General features: G+C 43.9%; 1 protein-coding gene across 6 annotated transcripts in view; it reads left to right on the forward strand.

Moving 5' to 3' along the window:
* Positions 1-348: 348 nt before the first annotated feature.
* Positions 349-19,544, forward strand: part of LOC130283237 (cytosolic carboxypeptidase 6-like) — a 1,802,518-nt gene continuing 1,783,322 nt past the window's right edge. For 4 of the 6 annotated variants that reach the window (XM_056532458.1, XM_056532459.1, XM_056532453.1 and 1 more), the window contains exon 1: positions 349-500. In XM_056532458.1, coding sequence (XP_056388433.1) covers positions 458-500 — 43 coding nt within the window. In that variant the 5' untranslated portion in view covers positions 349-457. The remainder of the gene's footprint in view (positions 501-19,544) is intronic. The other 2 variants (XM_056532454.1, XM_056532455.1) reach the window with 2 other exon arrangements.

Raw genomic sequence — 19,544 nt, forward strand, 5'->3', positions numbered from 1 at the left:
ATTAGAAATGTTTTCCAACCAATGTGCCTCCAGTCCAGCTGTAGCAAAACTACAATTCCCAGCATGCCCCGCATGCTGGGAATTGTAGCTTTGCAACAGCTGGAAGGCTGTCCGTGTATGCTGGGAGTTGTAGTTTTTCAAAAGCTGGAGGCACATTGGTTAAGAAACACAGTGCACCTTCAGCTGTTGCAAACTTTAACTCCCAGCATAGACATCTATCTGTAGACAGTGGAGCAGCATCTCCCTAGCACCTCGGCCAGCGATAGCACCCGCCCTCCGTGACGTCACACGTCAATCAACGGACTCGTCACTCACGTTCAGCTCCAGGACCTCGGATAGCGTGCCTGACCACGCCCCCTCCGCCGACGTAATGCGTCACTCGCAGACGAGGCCGAACGTGCGACGTCACCAGTTGCCATAGCGACAGCAGAACGGCGTCTCCAGGTCCTGTCAGCGGATGACAACAAACATGGCGGAGAGCAGCGGGAATACAGAGACGGGTCTGTTATTTGTTTTGTTTCTATGACGTGCGGGTTGTATGGGCAGGGGGTATGGGGGAGGCACCTGCAGGGCCTATGTAGCTATGTAGGAATAGGACGTAACCTTTACAGAGTCAGAGAGAAGACAATATGGTGCTGCAGAATGGTGCTGGTTAGGATTCTTTTTGGCTGTGACCCATTGTTGCTGCTGTAATTGAAACATAGTGCATTATTTGCCCTATATAGAGGCTTTCATGGCTTTGCTATCCAATATTGGAAAAACATGGCCGCTTTCTTCCAGAAATAGCGCCACCTCTGTCCTCAGGTTGTGTGTTGCATAACAGCTCGGCTCCATTTGCAACTGAGGTGCAGAATGGCACACAAACTAGACAACTATGTTTTTGTAATCTGGGAACAACAATGGGGGTGGTACAGGAGGCAAGGGACTTCTCAGTGTCTTGACGGACCCTATATAAAGTAGACAGGGCCCATACCGGAGGTCGCAGGGGTCCTAACGATCCGATCAAACACTTTAAAGGAGTTTTCCATTTTGATGTGAATACAAGGTAACCATTGTACACTGAAAAGATATGCAACATTGTAATGCACTTTGTGAATCCGTTCTTTACCTTTTTTGTTCAAGATCTCTGCTTGCTGTCAGTAAGAACATGATCACATAGTTGCAAAGGAGAGGTTCCCATGGGGCGGATTTACGGTAAATCTGACCCAATGATCAGTTTCATATGATGGCAGGGCTTGGACGAGGCATTTTGGTGCACTAGGTAAGTGGTCACCAAATTGCGGCCCTCCACATGTAGCAAAGCTACAACTCCCACCATGCCCGGACAGCCGTTGGCTGTCCGGGCATGGTGGGAGTTGTAGTTTTGCAACATCTGGAGGGTCACGGTTTAGAAACCACTGGCCTAGGTAAATAAAGCTACCCCCATAGAGCTGGGCGGTATGACCAAAAATGTGTATCACTGTATTTTTGTAACTTATGGCGATTCCACGGTATATAATGGTATTTCTCTCCACCCCCCCAAAATCATGTGACCCACGAGCCCTGTTCTGCTTCTCCCCCCCCCCAATTAATTATCAGCCCAGTGCTGCACTGTCCCCGTCGGGGAACTAATCATGTCATCCGCAAGTGCTGCCTTCCTCGTCCTCCTGTTTGTTGCGGGTCGCCGGCGCTGACACTCTATACTGTACGCTGTGTCCCTGTGCCCGAGCTGCAAAAGATAAACAAAATAAACTTTAACTCACTTTCCTATGTCGGTCTCACACTCTTCCTGGGGACTGGAACGTCGGAGAGCCGTCAGCCTATCACCGGCCGTAGTGATGTTCCGCCTTGGCCGGTGATAGGCTGAGCTCACGGTCATGTAAGAAGCCGGCCAGAGCTCCTTACATGACAGTGAGCTCAGCCTATCACCGGCCTAGGCGGAACATCGCTGCGGCCGGTGATAGGCTGAGCTCGCCCCCCATATCTAAATGAATCATACTGTCAGAACAGAACTGTCACTCAGATCTTACAACACTTTTTAGCTAACCTGATCAACTCTATTTAATACATAATGATGGACATTTATCAACGGGTTTAGTCAGGTTTTCTTTACTATAATTGTCGCAAAATTGTCGCAACTGCGACTACGTGTGTTTTCGTCCGACAATTTGCATGAAGAACAAGAAAAGCAAGAAAATTCAAACTTGCTTATGTAGTAAATTTTTCAAAATGGATTTGCTTTAGTCGGGTATGTATCAACTGCGACAGTCACAACTGCGCAAAAAAAAGGTTAAAAATTGACAAAATTTACTCCAGCTCAAGCATAGAGCAGAAAAAGCTACTACCAAAGTAAAAAAGGAAAAATTGCTTACGTGAAAGAAAATTATCAACAGGCTGAAACCAGTTGATAAATAAGTCACACATAAGCAAAAAAAAAGTAAGGAAAAAAGTACTAAAAAAAGAATACATAAGCAAACATTGATAAATGTCCCTCCATGTGAGCAAAAGAAGTCTAGCGCAGTTTCGTGCAGTCAAAAGGCATTATTCTTCCAGTACAGGGTATCATACAGCAGACTGGAGGTGTGACGCTTTTCAGGTGTTGTACACATTACAAGTCATGCTAAACAAGGTTGTCAGGTTTGTGATGCCATAAATAGGGTTGTGATAATCATGGAGTAATGGATAATGAGGGTTGTAGTGTCAAATGGTAACAACCCTATTGTTAGATGGCAGTTTCCACTAACCACAGATGCGATACAGAAGGAACTTCTAATCATAGACTTGGGGTGATCAAAATAGGAAAAGGTGACCCCGGTCCGAGAAATCGCACGCACTTGACCGGTTTATATTTCTCATCTTGACCTTTTTAGTATGACTAGGCGTGTTTACAGCACCCAAAACATGTCACACCATCTGTCTACTGTATGATGTCATGTACTTGCTTTATGGAATAAAGAAGGGTATAGATGTTTAACTGCACAAAACTTTATATAGGGGGTCCATCACGCATGTGGTAGACAGGCGTGAGAGATAGAATTGGATTCTTAGCTGGCAAAGTTGTCAGGTTCGTGATGCCAGAGATAGGATTGTGATTAATGAGTGATGGATGACGAGGGTTGTAGTGTTGGGTGGTTGGAGTGTAGCAACCCTGTAGTTAGATGATAGTTCCCACTAATCACTACTTCAATAAAGCAGATATGTTTATTAAGGTCCTGGGAAATGAATACCCCAAAAGCCAGGATTTATACATAACAACTTCCCACTAATCACTACTTCAATAAAGCTGATATGTGTATCAAGTCCCGGGAAATGAATACCTCAAAAGCCAGGATTTATATATATATATATATATATATATATATATATATATATATATATAACTTCCCACTAATCACTACTTCCATAAAGCTGATATCTGTATCAAGGTCCTGGGAAATGAATACAGTACCTCAAAAGCCAGAATTTATACATAACTTCCCACTAATCACTACTTCAATAAAGCTGATATCTGTATAAAGGTCCCGTGAAATAAATACCTCAAAAGTCCGGATTTATACATAGCAACTTTACTTGTAAAGAAGAACCAATACAGAAAGTAATTGTAATCATACAGACTTGGGGTGTTCAGAATAGCAAAAGGGGATCCTGCTCCAGGACACCTCATGTACATTACTGCTATATAATTCTCTCTTATCATGAAGTTTTTAGTTTTACTAGGGGTGCGTACAGCACCAAAAACACGTCACACCTTCTGTCTACTGTGTGTTGTCCTGTACTAGGGGCTAGTTAGAGGGCTGATCCTGCACCATAAATGAGCACATATCTCATACATCGGCGCTTCAGAGCCTTAAAGTAGTGGGCGGGGAGGGTTGCAAGAACAATCCCTGGATCTGTCATGCGGCCCTTCACTGCAGCCATCGCCCACACATAGGGGACATGTGCAGCTGACGGACAATGATTTCTTGATTTTCCATTGGTAGAATTATTGCTGGCTGTACTATGCAGGGAGAGTCCCTCCCCTATGTTCATTCCCGGCTGCTGACCTGCCTTTATCTCATTTTAGCAGAGGTAAAAGGTTCAAGAGTAAAAGAGGTGGAATCATGAAGGGCAAGGGAAGGGAGGGGGGAGATAACCCATAAGTGCCCTACACCACTGTTTATTCAGGGGAAGAGAGGTGCATCAGAGGCATCTTCAGGCTGCATCCAGCATCCCCTGATCACTCCTACCTGCCCTTCCTTCAGTGCTATGTGCCCCACCTGATCCCAATAACCAGATTGTCCTCCTGTGAGTGTTGCTCTGCTCCTTCAGACTAAATAATAATGTGCCCCTTTCCTGCTATTGCAAAGTGGCGCCCTAGGCAGCCACCAACTCTCGCCTGCCCTTCCTCTCATCCCTGGATGAACATTCTGTAATATGGTCAAATTTTTTCCTCTGTTTTATAGACACAGATCCTGCCCCACAGTGACTCCGATGACTGAAGCTAAGATTATCATAAATCACTATGATGCCTTCAGTCCGTATCACCAGAACCACAGTTGGGCTGGTACTTGTGTCTGTAAGGCTATGTTCACATGATGGAATTTCCATTTCATTGATTTCAATGGGACTCTGCTGTGCTGTACACATAGCAGGATTTCCAAACCAGAAACATCTGATGTGAAAATTCAAATCCCGGTGTCCGCAGAATGAATACACGTCTATTCTTTCTGCAGACTCCACACGGAAATGCATTTCTGTGTAATAGATAGAACATTTCCAAGCAGTCCTAGCCCTGGCATGTTATGCCGGTGCTCCGCTGTCAGGGCAATGTCCGCACAGATATTTTCCGTGCGGACATTAGCCTGTGTAAACATAGCCTATTACTGATGTAAAAATACTTTCCCACTTCACTCATCTGAAACCAAAATCTACTAGAAAATCGAGTTTGCTGTGGATTTTAATTAGCACCAGGGAGAGTGAGAATAATGATTTTCATTTTTTTTCTTTTAAATGAATTTTTTTTTTCATTGAATTTACAAATTTTGGTAATCCAAAGAAAGATCCACAACACATTGATTTTGTTAAAGATTTTAGTTACTTCATTAAATTGAATGATGAAAATTTGCAACAAATTCACGACTATTCTGGGCATTAACTGACACGCTGCAGATTTAAGAATCCACAACGCAAGTGAATTGATAGGCTAAATTGTTTTTCCTTCTACGGTATTCTGCTGTAACATTACTACTATGTGGAAGCTTACTCTAAATGTATCAGTGTTTTTTTGGGTAAGGCCAGGTAAGGGTAGGTCGGCACTGGTTATGATATAGATGCCCTTGGACAGTACAATCAATAGTAGTGAAATGAGTCCCAGCACACTCAGGTGTTCATGCAATTCTTAATCTTTTTATTAAAGCATAATATGGTACAAGCTGAACTGCGTTCAGTTTGTACCATATTATGCTTTAATAAAGAGATTAAAGGGAACCAATCATCGGATTTTACCCTATATAATGCTTGGCAAAGCGTTATATAGGGTAAAATCTTTATTTTCACCATTCCCGGGGGATGCTCCTGCCCCCAGGGATGGTGAAGATATGAAGTTATAAACTAGTCACCGTCGCCGCCGTAAGGCTGGGTTCACACTACGGTTTGTCATTACGGTTCCCGTATACGGCTGGGAGGAGGGGTGGGCGGGGCTTAATCGCGGCGCCCGCACTCAGCCGTATAGGGAACCGTAGTTAATGTATGTCTATGAGCCGACCGGAATGAACCGCAGCCTCCGGTCAGCTGCTTATTCGGCCGTATGCGGTTTCCCGACCGCAGGCAAAAACGTGGCAGCATCATCGCTCTGCTCTGTCTGTTCAGTGAGCGGAACAATGACGCGGCCCATCAATCAAGCAGAGGGGCATCGCTGCCTGCAGAAGAACGGGAATAGGTGAGTGGAGCTCCCCGCCCAGGGGACTACTTACGGCTGTGGCGGTGACTAGTTTATAACTTCATATCTTCACCATCCCTGGGGCAGGAGCGTCCCCCGGGGATGGTGAGGACAACAATTTTACCCTATATAACGCTTTACCAAGCATTATATAGGGTAAAATCTGATGATTGGTTCCCTTTAATGGCTCCATGCTGCTCCATGCTTCTAAGGCTCGGAACGTCATAGCGCTGTCAGCATAACGCGGGCGCAGCGATGTCCCGTTTCGGCTGGTGATAGGCTGAGTGCTGCTGTATGCTCCAGAGGAAGTTGTGTAGTTCTTTCCAGTCTGACCACAGTGCTCTCTGCTGCCAACTTTGTCCAAGTTAGGAACTGTCCAGAGCATGAGCAAACACCATAGCGAACCTCTCCTGTTATGAACAGTTTCTGACATGGACAGAGGTGGCAGAAGAGAGCACTGTGGTCAGACTGCAAAGAACAACTCAACTTCCTGTGAAACATACAGCAGCTGATAAGTACTAAAGGAATTAAGATTTTTAAATATAAGTAATTTACAAATCTGTATAACTTTCTGGCACCAGTTGATTTGAAAACACTTGTTTTCCACCGAAGTACCCCTTGCATGATGACCTGAGAGTGCCAGGATTCATTTCACTACTATTTTTTTGGTTTTGGAGCCCTGCAATGATGTGAGAAGCCGATTATCAGAATTCGATCTGTGAATTGTAATGGAAATGTTCTCATTTACCATAAACAAACAGAGGTATTGAAAGTACAGAGGAATTAATGCACAAAGTCAATTAGAAGGCACTTTGGTTAATGGGCGGGATTGTACAGTCAGGGGTGTGTGTATTAGGCAGACACGTCCCTCAGGGTACAACTTTCACATCCCATGTATAATCCCTCCTATGACCAGATGGTGACTGGATGCATTATATACAGTCACGTATCACTGCAATCATGTCAACAAGGAGGACAAAGCAGGGGTATCTTCCCCTTTAACTCCTTAAGGACCACAGGTTTTTCCATTTTTGCACTTTTGTTTTTTCCTCAAAATCATAACCCTTTCAATTTTGCACCAAAAAATCCATATGATGGCTTATTTTTTTCATCACCAATTCTACTATGCAGTGACATCAGTCATTTTACACAAAAATCTACGGTGAAATGGAAAAAAAATCATTGTGCGACAAAATTTAAGAAAAAACGCCATTTTGTAACTTTTGGGGGCTTCCGTTTCTAAGCAGTACATTTTTCCGTAAAAATGACACCTTCTCTTTATTCTATACGTCCATACAATGAAAATGATCCCCTACTTATATAGGTTTGATTTTGTCGTACTTCTGGAAAAAATCATAACTACATGCAGGAAAATTAATACGTTTAAAATTGTCATCTTCTGACCCCTATAACTTTTTTTATTTTACCGCGTCCCAGCTGATCGGAACACCGTATTTTCACTGTGGTGGTCCCGATTAGCCCCACTGAGCAGCCGGGAAGCTTTTACTTTTGTTTTAGACGCAGCGTTCAACTTTGAACGCCGTGTCTAAAGGGTGTATAGCGCGAGGCACCGCGATTGCTAGCGTGCGCTATTAGCCCCGGGTCCCGGCATGAGTTACATGCCGGGACCGACCCGATATGACACGGGGTCAACGCGTGAATATATACGGCCAAGGACGTAAATATACTTCCTTGGTCGTTAAGGGGTTACATTTCTACCTTTTCACATGGCCGCCACCATGATCTACCGTATTTTTCGCCCTATAGGACGCACTGGCATATAAGACGCACCCAATTTTAAAGGTGCAAAATCTAGAAAAAAAAGATTCTGAACCCAACAGTGATCTTCAACCTGCGGGCCTCCAGATGTTGCAAAACTACAACTCCTAGCATGCCCGGACAGCCGTTGGCTGTCCGGGCATGCTGGGAGTTGTAGTTTTGCAATATCTGGAGGTTAGCAAGTTGAAGACCACTGGATAGGAGGTAATACTCACGTGTCCCCGCCGCGTCACCGCTGCACTGGATGTCGCTCCATCGCTGTCGCCGCGTCCCCGTGGTGTCCCCGACGCTCCGGACGTCTTCTTCCCCGGGATCCACGCTCTCTGTCACCGTCATCACATTGCCGTCATCACGTCGCTACGCACGCCGCTCCGATTGGATGACGGGACGGCGTGCGTGACGACGTGATGACGTTGAAGGAGAGCGCCGGCCATGCAGGGAATCCCGGCACGGAGCAGACACCTAGGAGGCAGGTGAGGTCCCTCCCGGTGTCCTGTAAGTTGTTCGGGATGCCGCGATTTCCTGAACAGCCCGACTGAGAAGCCGGATCAGTGTCACTTTCGCTTCAGACGCGACGGTCAGCTTTGATCGCCGCGTCTGAAGGGTTAATACAGGGCATCACCGCGATCGGTGATGTCCTGTATTAGCCGCGGGTCCCGGCCGTTGATAGCCGCAGGGACCGCTGCGATAGGGGTGTATTTGCCGTATAAGACGCACCAACTTTCCCCCCCCCCCCAGTTTTGGGGAAGAAAAAGTGCGTCTTATACGGCGAAAAATACAGTATATAGCATTTCGGGTTTATTCATATTTTTGCTGTTTCTCCACTGACAAAGACTAGCGTTAATCCTTCTAATTACATGTTGATGAAATGGCCGTGTACATGGGTATTTAAAGCCCGATGATACCTGTGACGTATTGTTATACGTGTCAGTAGCATTAAATATTATTATGTATTGTCATGGCGGTGCAGCTGTCAGGGTTATCTGTGCCCCTGACATCTTATTAAATCTAGGTATTGTGATTGCAGTTTTTATTTTTCTTGTTACTTTCGTAGCCGCGCAACAAACTGCTAATTGCTGGTAATAATTATTGTTAGGAAGAGACATTACGGTGTCAGAGACCTGCCACACAATACTAATTATTACTAATGGATTATTGTTATGATAATTTACCACTTACAGAGTTGGAAAGATCCTTCTTATTACTAATCATATACTATTATTGAGTATTTGTCCACATTCTATTAGGACTGCCGAAACTGAAAAACATTGTTCCAGTTTGGATAAATGCTGCCGTAGTTATGTTGCGTGTTTGGTGTATAGAGCAAAGTTAGTTTATAGTAGATTTGATAAAATGATGGAAGTATTTGGGGTTAGGACATGGTTACTTCTGTGGCAGAGGCTCCATTTGGGGCCTTCGTTGTAGTATCCGCATAAAGGGGTACTCCGGTGGAATTATTTTTTTTTTTTAAATCAACTGGTGCCAGAAAGTTTTATAAATTTGTAAATCAGCTGCTTTATGCTCCAGAGGAAGTTGTGTAGTTTTTTCTAGTCTGACCTAGGGCTGGGCGGTATACCGGTTCGTACCGAATACCGAAACGTGTGCTGTACGATATGAATTTTAACCCATACCGCAATACTGGTTTGGCCCCTCCCCCTCGGGAATGAATGAATTATCAGCCCAGCGCTGCGCTGTCCCCATCGGGGAACTAATCATATGTGACCCGCGAGCGCTGTTCTGCCCCCCCCCCCCAATTAATTATCATCCAAGCGCTGTGCTACTCACATATGTCACTCACAAGCGCTGCCCTCCTCGTCCTCCTGTTTGTTGCGGCCGCCGGCGCTGACACTCTATACCAGTGGTCTTCAACCTCTAGATGTTGCAAAACTACAACTCCCAGCATGCCCGGACAGCCGTTGGCTGTCCGGGCATGCTGGGAGTTGTAGTTTTGCAACATCTGGAGGTCCGCAGATTGAATAGTGACGTGTGACGTGAATAGTGCCCTGAGGGGGACAGTGCAGCGCTGGGCTAATAATAAATTTTGGGGTAGGGGCAGGGGGGGATACCGTTATATACCGTGGAACCGCCATAAGTTACAAAAATACCGTGATACACATATTTGGCTATACCGCCCAGCCCTAGTCTGACCACAGTGCTTGAACCTTTTGTTTGTGTAAGGAACTGTCCAGAGCAGGATTGGATTGTTACGGAGATTTGTTCCTGCTCTGGACAGTTCCTGACATGGACAGAGGTGTCAGCAGAGAGCACTGTGGTCATACTGGAAAGAACTACACAACTTTTTCTGGAGCATACAGCAGCTGATAAATATTGGAAGGATTACGATTAGAAGTCATTTACAAATCTGTGTAACTTTCTGGCACCAGTAGATTTGAAAACATTTTTTTTTTCTCCCACCGGAGTACCCCTTTACCTGCATGCTGGGAGTTGTAGTTTTGCAAATGCTGGAGGCACACTGTTTGGAAAACACTGAAATAAGGGCTGTATATTTGCTGTAAAGCAATGATTCAGGATGAATAAATGGCTACAAAAGACTAAAAAGTTATAATCTCTCCCATTTTCAACTTTTTTGGGTGTATTTGAATTTGGGGCATGGACAAAACACAGTACCTCTACTCTGCCACAATTCCCCTCCATGACACTCTCCCTGGGCTCGAGTTAGCGGTGGTGGGCAATAAGGTTGGCGTATTGGGGGTTAATCCATGTTCTTAAAGGAGTACTCCGGCGCGCACTTTTTTCCTTTTATCCCGTCCGGGCTGCAAAATAAAAGAAAACACACTTTCTCTTACCTGCCAACGAGCCCCCGGAGCTCCGGTACACTCCGGTACAGGTGTTCGGTCTCCGGGCTGTATTCTTCTTACCGTATTTTTCGCCGTATAAGACGCACTTTTTCTTCCCCAAAACTGGGGGGTAAAAGTCGGTGCGTCTTATACGGCGAATACACCCCTATAGCGGCGGTCCCTGCGGCCATCAACGGCCGGGACCCGCGGCTAATACAGGACATCACCGATCGCGGTGATGCCCTGTATTAACCCTTCAGACGCGGCGATCAAAGCTGACCGCCGCGTCTGAAGGGAAAGTGAAATTAACCCGGCTGTTCAGTCGGGCTGTTCGGGACCGCCGCGATTTCACCGCGGCGGTCCCGAACAGCCCGACTGAAAAGCCATGTTAGTGCTTACAGGACACTGGGAGGGATCTTACCGGCCTCCTCGGTGTCTTCTCCGTTCAGGGATCCCCTGTATGGCTGGTGCTCTCCTTCGTCATCATCACGTCGTCGCGTACGTGCGTCGGCGTGCGTAGCGACGTGATGGCGGCGACAGAGAGCGAGGATACCCGGCCAGCAGCAGAGACGTTCCGGTGCGACGAGGACACGGCAACAGCGATGGAGCGACATCCAGGGCAGCGGTGACGGGTGCGGAGCGGCGGGGACACGTGAGTGTTACCTCCTATGCAGTGGTCTTCAATCTGCGGACCTCCAGATGTTGCAAAACTACAACTCCCAGCATGCCCGGACAGCCAACGGCTGTCCGGGCATGCTGGGAGTTGTAGTTTTGCAACATCTGGGGTCCGCAGGTTGAAGACCACTATTGGGTTCAAAATCTTAATTTTTTTAGATTTTGCACCTATAAATTGGGTGCGTCTTATACGCCGGTGCATCCTATAGGGCGAAAAATACGGTACTTCCTGTTAGCCCGGCACGTCACACGGAGCTTCAGCCTATCACTGGCTGAGGCGGGACATCGCTGCGGCCGGTGATAGGCTGAAGCTCCATGTGACGTGCCGGGCTAACAGGAAGTAAGAAGAATACAGGCCGGGGACCGAACACCTGTACCGGAGTGTACCGGAGCTCCGGGGGCTCGTTGGCAGGTAAGAGAAAGTGTGTTTTCTTTTATTTTGCAGCCCGGACGGGATAAAAGGAAAAAAGTGCGCGCCAGACTACTCCTTTAATTTCATATGCTGGGTATATTCTCAGACAAAGGTCCCTACATGGTTCTGCAGCTATAATCAGCTCCGTGTAGGAGTAGTGTCAGGAAGAGCTGTGATTTTTCTCTTTCACTTTGCTCATTCTTATGAAATGTTTTTCTTTTAATGAGGGCATTTTTTTTTTATACGAAACACAGAAAAAAGTATGGATAAGCTGTACTTTACTCTGTTTGAACTATGAAATGTACTTTTTGCATGCTAATGGTAATTATATGATAACTAGAAGTCTCACCTCTGCAGACTTTGCACTAGTCTATGGTTGTTATATTCTTAGACTTCACTGATTTTTCTATGTGTACTTGGACTGGGAAGATAAATAGATGATAGATAATAGATACATAAATAAATAAATAAATAAATAGATAGACAGACAAGATTGAATGGGCACTGTCACACTTAAAAAATATTAACCTTTCTAATATACATTATATATACTAACTATATATATATATATATATACATACACACACACACACACACACACTTCAAGAAAATTGTATTTCCTTTTAACAGAGATCATTGCTTAAAAAAAAAGGCCTCTAGGGGTCCTCATACTGTCCAGAACATAATACTTTCTAGTAGCAGCATCATCTTTGTCCAAGCTGAAGCACAGGCTGGGACTAAGTCCAGTAAGTAAGTGTGGAACAAGCACTCCTCTGGACTGGGGGGATAAATAGATGATAGATAGATAGATATATAGATACTCAAGATTGAATGGACACTGTCAGGTTCCTTTTTTTAGAAATTGTGGCTTATAAAAAACAGACCACTAGGGGACCCCATACTGTCCAGAATATAATACCTTCAGGCAGCATCTTCATCTTTGTCCAAGCTGAAGCACAGCCTTGGACAAAGTCCAGTAAGTGAGGGCTGGACTAGAACTCCTCTGTGCTCAAGCCTGTCCTGTCAGACTGCAGATTGAAAACAGAGCAGCCTGCAGTGATTGGATAAAGGGACCCAGAACATCACAGCAGACTCAGGGAGGAAGATAAGTCATGTAGAGTGTTCCTTTCAGAGCACAGGCTGACAAACCAAGTGAGCAACAGAGAGAAGGTATTTGTGAGAGAAATATAGATCCTATGTACATGACCAGGATTAGGTTGAGTAATATATAACATTTTTTTTTTGTGGGATATGACAGGCACTATTTAAAAGGTCCCATAACTTCTTGACCATTTTAGCTAGTGCTTAGATATGTTTTAGATGTGTTTAGCCTAACCTGCTCTATAACTATAAGTGACTATAACTTACACAATGTGCATTCTCGCTTTATTTTGATGTATCAAAACATAACAGAGTTTAAAAAAGTAACTTTTTTGCAATGTAGCCAGTTTGGACAGCAACTTTCTTTAAAAACAAATCTGGCACCCACCTTAATTCAATATATATCAAGGCTAGGCACACCGTGATTTTTGATGCAACAAGTGGTCATTTTTATTTTGCAATCCAAACAGAATGTTACGTTTCGGTTACAAGACCTTCATCAGACCGGATTGCTGCGGGGTAGGAGGAAAGTAGGTGACGGCAAGCAGAGCCGTGCTGTGAGCAATATAGCGTGACGACCTGTAGTCGCTATGGTGTTTTTCCATAAAAGCATTGAAGGCACACTTTATGTTTTTTCATTTATTTATGTTATTATGTTTTATTTTTCCATCAGTGAGCTTTGTTGTGGTGAACTGTAACTTTTTGATCAGTTTTTTGAGTCAGGGAAGTGACCCGGTGATAACAATTTAGTGTTGTTTTAATCGTTTGATTTTTTAAAATAAAATTAAAGGAAAGGTGGGCTTTAATCTTTTAATGTTAATGCAATACTCAGCTAATAATGCCAAGGGGCTAAAGAGAAATATAAAAATATTCACAATTCTAATCTAGCCCATAATATAACAATATCCTTCTCTTTCCCCTATCCACAAGATTCCAGGACCAGACACAGGATTTACAGGTGTCTCATGCAGACGTCTCAGGCCTCATCATGGGATTGGGGTAAGGTGAGTATGAATTTTAGAGAGCACAAAGTGCACATATTGGGGGTAATAAAAGGAGGTGTGTTATGATTCGGCTAGCTGGATGTGGATCCACTGTGTCAGCGAGGGATTGGCGTGGACCGTGTCGGTGGACCGGTTCTAGGGTTGCTACTGGTTTTCACCAGAGCCCGCCGCAAAGCGGGATGGTCTTGCTGCTGCGGTAGCAACCAGGTCGTATCCACCGGCAACGGCTCAACCTCGCTGAATGCTGAGAAGACATGGGACAGAAGGACTAGACAGAGGCAAAGTCAGACGTAGCAGAAGGTCGGGGCAGGCGGCAAGGTTCGTAGTCAATATGGATAGCAGAAGATCTGGAACACAGGCTTTGGACAGCACTAACGCTTTCTCTGGCACAAGGCAACAAGATCCGGCCAGGAAGTGCAGGGGAAGTGAGGTAATATACACAGGGAGCAGGTGGAAGCTAATTAGACTGATTGGGCCAGGCACCAATCACTGGTGCACTGGCCCTTTAAATCTTAGAGCGCTGGCGCGCGCGCGCACTAGAGAGCGGAGCCGCGCGCGCCAGAACATGACAGCCGGGGACCGGGACAGGTGAGTGGCTTGGGATGCGATTCGCGAGCGGGCGCGTCCCGCTATGCGAATCGCATCCCCATCGCGAATGTCAGCGGGTCTGACTGGGGCGCTGCAGAAGGGAGAACGCCGCGAGCGCTCCGGGGAGGAGCAGGGACCCGGAGCGCTCGGCGTAACAAGGTGATTAAGACTGTGTTGGAGCACACAGTGGCTTTACTTCTTCCCAGGACCGCATAGGGGGAATTAATAATTTCTAGTCACAAAATTTGGTCTTTGTTTTTTTTTCAGTATAGTGGGTACAAAGGGGTCATTATTGCTGTTTGGGGTAAAACAAGGGCAATATTACTGTCTGAAGGGTACATGGGGACATTTTTATTACCTACTGGGAGGATGAAAGATGGGCATTTTTACTGTATGGTTATTATTACTTTGTTTTGGGTATTATTAATAGCAAGGAAGTATTATTACAGTCTAGGGGACACAAAGGGGTATTACTACTTTATTGATGCTGTCTCAACAGTGGGTTAAATGCTGTGAGATGGCATAAAACTGCTCTGTGGCAGCACTCTTTATTATGTGGGGACTAAAGAGGGCAATAAGTGCTTTTTGGGGGCATTGAGAAGATCTCTGTTAAGATAGCCTTAGGTAGCTGTCTCCCTGACATGTGCTGTCAATAAGAAGAGAGAGAGAGAGAGTGATAAGCTGCTGCCACCTAACTCAGTGGCTGCTTGTCTCCCGTAAAGGAGTTTTACCATGAAACCAGGAAGTGATCATATCCATTGGGAAGGAAAACGGGTCGTTTGTTTTACTTTACTTATATGTTGTGGTACAAGTCTAATTTTACCAACTTTGTTTCATGGGAAGCCCCTTTTAAAAACAAAAGGATTAGGCATGTTGAAATTCAACTGTCTGACCCCTCTTTTCTGACATCTATCATCAGAGGAAAATAGAAATAGAAAAAAAATAGAAAAGTTCCTGACAAAATTGTCTGGTTCAGCCGGCTATTGTATTTCTGGGTTGATCCTATGCAATGGCCCAAGGCCCCAAGCACATTTTGTCTGATATTTTATTATTTAGACACCTAGAAGAGACATCATTGACATCAGATATCTAGATTACATGTGAAAATTCACATTGGAAATGTAACCTAGTGGGAACAGTGCAGCCTTCAGCTCAACCCACACCACATTTTCCACCTGCTTGGACAAGCCACCCAATAGGGGCAATGTTCCTTACACTTGTGGCCTAGCCAGTAAGTAAAGGGGTAAAGACCTAGTCTGAACCAGATGGGCAAGGCAATGAAAGAATCAGTAGTGTAGTCAAATACAAGCAGGGTCAAACTGGGAGAGAACGTCTAGGGCAGAATTAGAGACTTATGGAACTAAAATTGAAGTGTCTGTGGCCAGCAAACACCTGCTTAAATAGGTTGGACATTAGGGACCACTGGACCCGATTGGTCCAGCGTCCCATCTCCCTAATTTACTAACCAGCTTTGCCATTAGAACTTACAGCCCTGGCAATGCAGCAATGTTTTCGGGAGGGCAAAAAGAAGGTGGCTGGACCCAACACGGTAGTAAGTGCAAGTGGGTACGTACTTAACTAGAAACTATGACAGGTTCCAAAATCTGTTGGCACACTACCGAGTCTACTTTTCTCAAAAGATTGGTGGTAAATACATCAGCAAACAAAGAGCAACACATAATAGGCAAGTTTTTGAGACTGAAGTTCAGAATTCCTCATGCCTTTAGCCATGTAGCAAATGTTCTCTATTCGTCTTATTAAAGTTAATTAGATAAAATTTCATTTTCGATCTTTTGCAGTGAAAGATACAGATTCTTTATACCATGGAACAATTGAGGAAGCCATTCTGTTACATTTAGAAACGTACAGCATTCGATCATCGAGCGCACAATATAATTTTTGATGCCATAGGGCAATGAATTGGCTCATTTACCAAGTGCTGGTAGTGCTATTTATAAAGGAGCATTTCCCCCCCAGTTGCATAGAAACAACATAATTGTAATGTAAAATGAAGAATTCTGCACACATACTATATAAAATGACTGGAAGTGCGAAATAATTGTGTCAGCACAAGCACAAAACACAATATAAAAGTGGTTTATGTGCCGCCGTAAAGTGGTTGTATTTTTAGAATGATTTTTCTGTGTTATAATTATCATTTCTTACATAAGACAGTTAGTTCAGATGTGGTATATTTGCCGGGTGGATTCTGCAACTCCACATGTGGGCCTTAATAGTGCCCTTTAGGTTTCTTCATTCTTATTAGGTTGACACTTTGAAAGATTCTATTGTAGTCATAAAAAGATGGAGTAAGATATCCAAGGTAACCTGAGTCAGCTTGCCAAATTATTTAAAATTAATACTTGTACTTCATACAGTATATTCAATGTGGGAAAAGGATCATTCCCTACATCAGTGTAGAGTGACAACATTGTGCAAGCACTATTTTTTTGTGCAAAAATTTTGCTCTGTTCTGGCACAGGGAATTATAAATTCCCCCAATGTGCATTTTTAATAGATTTTTTTTATTATTATCATTATGATTATCATTTTTTTTATATATTTTTTATGATATCAAATCTAGTAATACAATTCACACTAACATCATGAAACCCATTATAGCATTTGCCATGACAGATATGAGATTGGTTTAATAATTGATCCTAATGAGCCCCAAATTCTTTATAGATGTGTAATGTCTGTCTTGGTTTATGTTCAGACACGGCCATTGGATTTAGGTTATGGCTGAACAGTTTGATGTTCCCCCCAGCTAGGGAATAGTTAAAGCTCAAGGCCTTTCACCCAATGGCAGTGTGGGTGTGTCTATATATATCTCCAGCTCAGTCTAGGTGATTGACCTGTTGCTATTATGATGTCTGTTTGTGCATACATGCTGCTATGAAGTTGTTGGTGCAATACTCTTTGTCTGTTTGTTCTATATTGCTGCTATTTTTGCTTGAGCATTTACCTTGTATTTATCCTGTGATTTTATCTGGGTTTTTAGCCATGGTTAAATGGCATGCTCATTGTAGTTATTAGTCTGTTACATTTGCCGGTTTTAGGATGTATGTCTGTTCTGCTTGGTTTGTGTTCACACTGTAGAATCCTGTCCTGTTCCTCCTCTTGGTGTAGTTTGGTTTTGAAATATATCCTGTTTTGTATCTTGAGTAATACCCTTTCTAGTATCCTGACCTGAGTTCCTCTACGTTATAAAGTTTGGTTTTCTTGTATCCGTGTTTATGAAGTTTCATGTATTATATTTCTGATTCCTACTGGGTCAGCATCCTGATCACACTGGTGAGTGTGCCTGCTGGCCAGTAGTCTATTTGGCTTTATTATAATGGCTACTCCTTTTTTGGAGTGGAGGGTCCCGTTTTTTCTGTGTCCCAGTGTGAACAGTTTCCTATGTAACTTGATCAGTTTTGTGTTTTAGCTCTGTCCTTCCGTCCATCCCCGGCATTTCTTGGATTCTGCTGTATTCCTGTTTCATACCTAGTCTTGTTAATTTTATCATGTCTGCTGTTTATCTGATATCTGGTTTATGACTGTTTGTTTATACACTATATTCTACCCGTTTTGTATTTTTATCCTGTCTTGTATATCTGGTTGTCTGGTAGTTTTTCCCTTTCTATTTCTGGCCTGTGACCAAATATGTATGTTATTTGTTTTTACTCCACTGCACTTTAGCGCAGGCAGGGACCGGTTACAAGTTGTCTAATCACCGCATAGGGTGTTTGGGCAAGTAGGCAGCGAGAGTGTTTTTAGGGTCAGTTTAGGGCTCACTGTCCCTGTCCCCCCTGAGTCGGTCATGACAAGATGGAGACAAGACATAATAAACATTAGTATAGGAAAGGATTCTTTACAGTAAAATGTTTACCCAGTAGGTAGTAAAAGTAAATACCAGATGACAGCTAGACATTTATTTCACCATTAATGGCTTTATAATTAATATAATTAACCCCTTATTATCCCATATTATACATATACGCCATGGGTCTGCTCATGTATGGCATGTGCTTCAGAGGTGGACCCACACGATACTTGGAGGGCGACAGCTGCTATCTGCAGCTGACAACCACCTGTAATGACCAACACTGGATATCACTCTGATGCCAGTCTTTTAACTGTTTAAATACTGCAATGAATCTATCTGTTTGATTGGCAGAGGCGAGTGCCGACCGGTTGTCAGGGCAGCTCAAGGCCTGAACTAGGCCTTGATGCCTGCTGTGATTGGACTTGTGTAATGGTAAAATAATGGATGCCTGTAAAAAGTACAACTTGTTCTGCAGAAGGTGAGGAAGAAGAACACGTAAGCCAAAACTGCCCACTTACCAAGTCAATGGCTCCAGTGGTGACTGCCTTAGCCAGTGATTGACTAAGCAGACAGTTCCTGCATGGTTACAAAATCGCAGGGAGCAGAAAGAATCCAAGAGCACTGGAGATCAGGAGATCAGGCAGGACTGCAGTGGTGGGGATTGGGGCAGATGAGTATGCTTTATTCTTTATTTTGCACAAAAAGGCACAAAAGGAGGCACGGTGAGCCAATAGAGTTATACCCAGTGAACAACAGTAAAACAGGTTGCAGAACACAATGTAAGAATCAGGCTTAGGGTTCATTCACACCACATTTTTTGCAATACAGTTCCCGTATACGTTTTCAATTTGAAAACCGTATGCATTGACTCTCCATTGAAAACCATATGCCAAACGATGCATCCGGTTGCATCCGCTTTGCGTCTTGTACTGTTTTGTCCGTTTTTTCCCCGTACCCAAAACCTTAGCCTACCACGGTTTTTGGTCTGGGTGAAAAACCGTATTGAAACCATATACATTTTATTTTTTAACATGGGAGTCAATGGGAACCATAGAGAACCCTATGTGCGTACGGTTCCATCTGGTTTGCACCATACGGTTTTTGACTTTGCAGTTTTTTTCTTGGAATCTCAATCAAACAAGTGACACTTTATTCATAATGGAGTAAAAAGTTAAAAACATATGTTTTTTTCTTAAAAATGGATGCAACCGGAAATCAATTTTAAATTAAGTTAAAATTTGTACACACGTTTTGATACAGTTTAGTATGGTTTTGAGGAATCAGTTTTTCATCAAAAACCTCATACGGGAACTGTATTGCAATAACGTGGTGTGAATGCAGCCTTAACTGAAGTGGATGTGTATAACCAGGCAAAACACCTCAAAGCTCTTAGAACTGAACAGAATGCAGTGGTTGGACCCTCCTTCATCTTTGTAGCCTGATTAAGGCAAAGGATTTAGCCAGAAGTCCAATACAG

This window comes from Hyla sarda, chromosome 7, assembly GCF_029499605.1.
Source record: "Hyla sarda isolate aHylSar1 chromosome 7, aHylSar1.hap1, whole genome shotgun sequence".
Lineage (NCBI taxonomy): Eukaryota > Metazoa > Chordata > Amphibia > Anura > Hylidae > Hyla > Hyla sarda.